We start from the raw sequence: 3,196 nt of genomic DNA on the forward strand, positions 1-3,196 counted from the left end.
AGTTCAATGAAAAGAATAAATGATCAATGAAGTTATTAATTTAAAATATTTAATACAAAATCTATTACTTGTCATTATAAATAGCTAGGTAGCACATAGCATATATAATTACTAAATTAGACATCTATCTAGGTGTGTAAATAATATTATTTTTTTATAGAGGAGACATTTTTTTTTCTCCTAAATAGAAACGAAGAGTGAATGATGGTAAGTTGTTAATAAAGGTTTTGATGTTGTGACGAGGGAAAAAGGAAGAAAAGGGTTGAATGGAGAAGAAACTTTGAGGCTTGGAAGCTACAATGCCCTTTTGAAGAACACACTTCCAGAGCAGTTTCAGTTCTACAAAGCATCAGAAGAGACATATGAGTCTTCACATGAAGCCTTCCGTACGGCCATGCCACGTGGCTTTGCATGGGAAGTGATAAAGGTGTATTCAGGACCTCCTCTTGTAACCTACAAGTTCAGGCATTGGGGCTTCTTTGAAGGTCCCTTCAGAGGACATGCTCCTACTGGAGAAATGGTTGAGTTCTTTGGCATTGGTGTTATGAAGGTTTGTTTCTTCATCCTCATACAATTTCCGATTTAATTATTCTTCAGTTTATGATATCTGGGTGGATTTGTGCGAAGATTAAATAATATCTAAAAAATTTATTATATATTTCTACTATATAATTAATAATTAGCATGTAAAATAATAAGGAATAACATAACTTAGTGACAAAGGGAGCATGCACTCACAAGAGAACCCAAGTTCAAACTACATTCTCATGAATTTTAAAATTTTCTCTCGGATGATTCGGTTAGTTGGACCGTTTTTCACCGATTTTGACCCATTCTCACCGGCTTTGACCGATTTTTATCGGTTTTCATTCTTAACCAGTCCTAGGACTAGACTAGACTGGTTAGAAATTCGGTTCACTGATTTTTCAGTCGAACCGGTTGATCCAGTCTGATTTGTATAACTATAGTTGTATTCATGAAAAATGAGTTCCATACGACAAAACTATTCAAACCCTAAAAAATTATCCAAAAATTTCAAGTTACCCTTCTTAGCCTAACCTAATCTGTCATAATCCTTAATCCCTTTTATGGCTTTATCACCACTAAAATTCTTTCTCTTCAACTCTCGTCTACATCTACCACAACCGCGCTAGTGCCACTGTTACCGTCACCACAACAACCACCGTCATCGCCTCTTTCTCCTTACCATCACCATCCTCCCAACAAACAATCAGATTCAAAAGTCAAAAGTTAGATAAAACCATAGCAATATAAAAAAACCATAACCAAATACCAATACTACTCTAAAACTAAAGAGAACCAACTACATTATTTTAGGTACTAATTAAAAGAAATGTGTCATTCCTTAAGCGCAATGCAGCACCTTCCTCTACGGGTGTTATTGAGCAGATCGAGTACGATCCTAATCGCTTCTTCAGCATCGTCCTCATCTGATGGATCGAAGAAGTCCGCCGCCATGTCATGCCGGAGAGAGCCCTTTCTCAGCCGTCGTGAAATCACTCCAGATCAATAATTCCACTGAAGGCAACAATAACATCCGTGGTGTGTTTGCATTCAATTTGATGCTGCCTCCACAACATGCCAATTTAGCATTGAGGAACGTGTTCTTGTCGGTATTCTTGCTGAAGGGAAAAGCAGCTTCTGTTTCTAGGTCTGGATTCGAATCGCTTCCTCTCGGGTTACCGAGGATTGCAGTGGCTGCATCGAGAGCATCGTTCTTCCGACCGTGAGCGAGAAGAGAAGATATGCTGCAGGTTCAGAATTAAAGAAGAACAACGACGTGTGGACGCATAGGAACAAGTGCAACGCTACAATTTCTTGGCACGACATCGCGCAATAGGGTTCACAGCGCAATTAAAGTTGGGTTCGTGCTAGAAAATTGTCCCTTTTTCACGCTCTTGTAAAACTAAATTGTTGGGAGGATGGTGGTGGTAGGGAGAAGGAGACAATGTTAGTGGAGGTTGTGGTGACGATGGCACTGGCGGTTGTGGTAGATATGGATGAGAGTTAGAGAGAAAGAATTTGAGCGGTGATAATAGGGTTAGAGATTAGGGCAGATTAGGTTGGACTAAGAAAGACAATTTGAAATTTTTGGATAGTTTTTTAGGATTTGGATCGGATAATTTATCGTATGAAACTCATCTTTTATAGGTACAATTTTAATTTGTTGTTTCGTGAATAGATTTGTCAACATTTAAAATTTTTATGGGTAGAAATGGTAGTTTACTCTTATGATTATGAATTAAAAATATATAATATATGATATATATTAATATACATAACTATAATATATCGAGCCAGTTTTTGAGGCAATGAACTGAGCTTATCCAAATTTAAATTTGACTAAGTTCAATTTATCATACTATTAGTGAGTCGAATTGAGTTGACTAACAAATTAATGTGACTCTGTTCCAGCTAATATTTTGAAAATCGGATCGGATTAGTTGGTTGAACCGATTCGACCGGAAACCGATGACATTAGCGGTTTGGTTTGTAAAGAAGAATCGCAAATTTAAAAATCGACAAAAAACTGCTAAAACGAACTGAAACCTGCCAATTGGACCAAATCATGACCTGGCCGGTTCTCCTTAAACGTCGCTGTTTTGAATTTTTATAGGAAAAAAATTGAAAAACATAAACCATCTCTGTCTCGTTCACTCCTCTCACCTCCAGAACTAAACTCCCTCTCTAAAAGCAAAGAAGTGACAAACAGAAATCCTAACCTTTATTCATCCATTGATATCGCCGTTCTTTTCACCACCACTGTTCCGCCGTTTTTTCCACCGCCGCACCGTTCAAGTGCCAAAAGAATGTTTGAGAAGCGCAACAAGCTCAAGGAACACCAAACCGACGAAAAAAGTGCTCTTGAGCTCGGTGAAGAGGTTCTTGTGGATTCAGTTGTATTGATTTTTTTTAAGGCAACAACAATATAGTTGGATTTATTTTGGGCAAAGAAAGAAAGATGCAAAAGGATAAAAACAAATGAAGAAAGTAAAAAATTTACTTCATATAATAAGAAATTATGCAAGACCACTGATGAAACTAAAATATAAAATTGCGACGTTATGATGATGATTTGAAAATTTTACAATCGGATTGAAAATGAAAAGTGGTCGATAAGAGTAGTTTTTTTTTTTTGTCATGAGAATAAGGTTAAAGTGTTTGTGTTGTAGAC

The 3,196-nt window shown here is 36.9% G+C and overlaps 1 protein-coding gene across 3 annotated transcripts in view; it reads left to right on the forward strand.

Annotated features, from left to right (window-relative positions):
* The window catches only part of LOC107612350 (pathogen-related protein-like), a 7,224-nt gene that overhangs the window by 1,132 nt on the left and 2,896 nt on the right, over positions 1-3,196 (forward strand). For 2 of the 3 annotated variants that reach the window (XM_021109221.1, XM_021109220.1), the window contains exon 3: positions 225-550. In XM_021109221.1, the coding sequence (XP_020964880.1) occupies positions 225-550 (326 nt within the window). The remainder of the gene's footprint in view (positions 1-224; positions 551-3,196) is intronic. The other variant, XM_016314100.2, reaches the window with a different exon arrangement.

This window comes from Arachis ipaensis, chromosome B08, assembly GCF_000816755.2.
Source record: "Arachis ipaensis cultivar K30076 chromosome B08, Araip1.1, whole genome shotgun sequence".
Taxonomy (NCBI): Eukaryota; Viridiplantae; Streptophyta; class Magnoliopsida; order Fabales; family Fabaceae; genus Arachis; species Arachis ipaensis.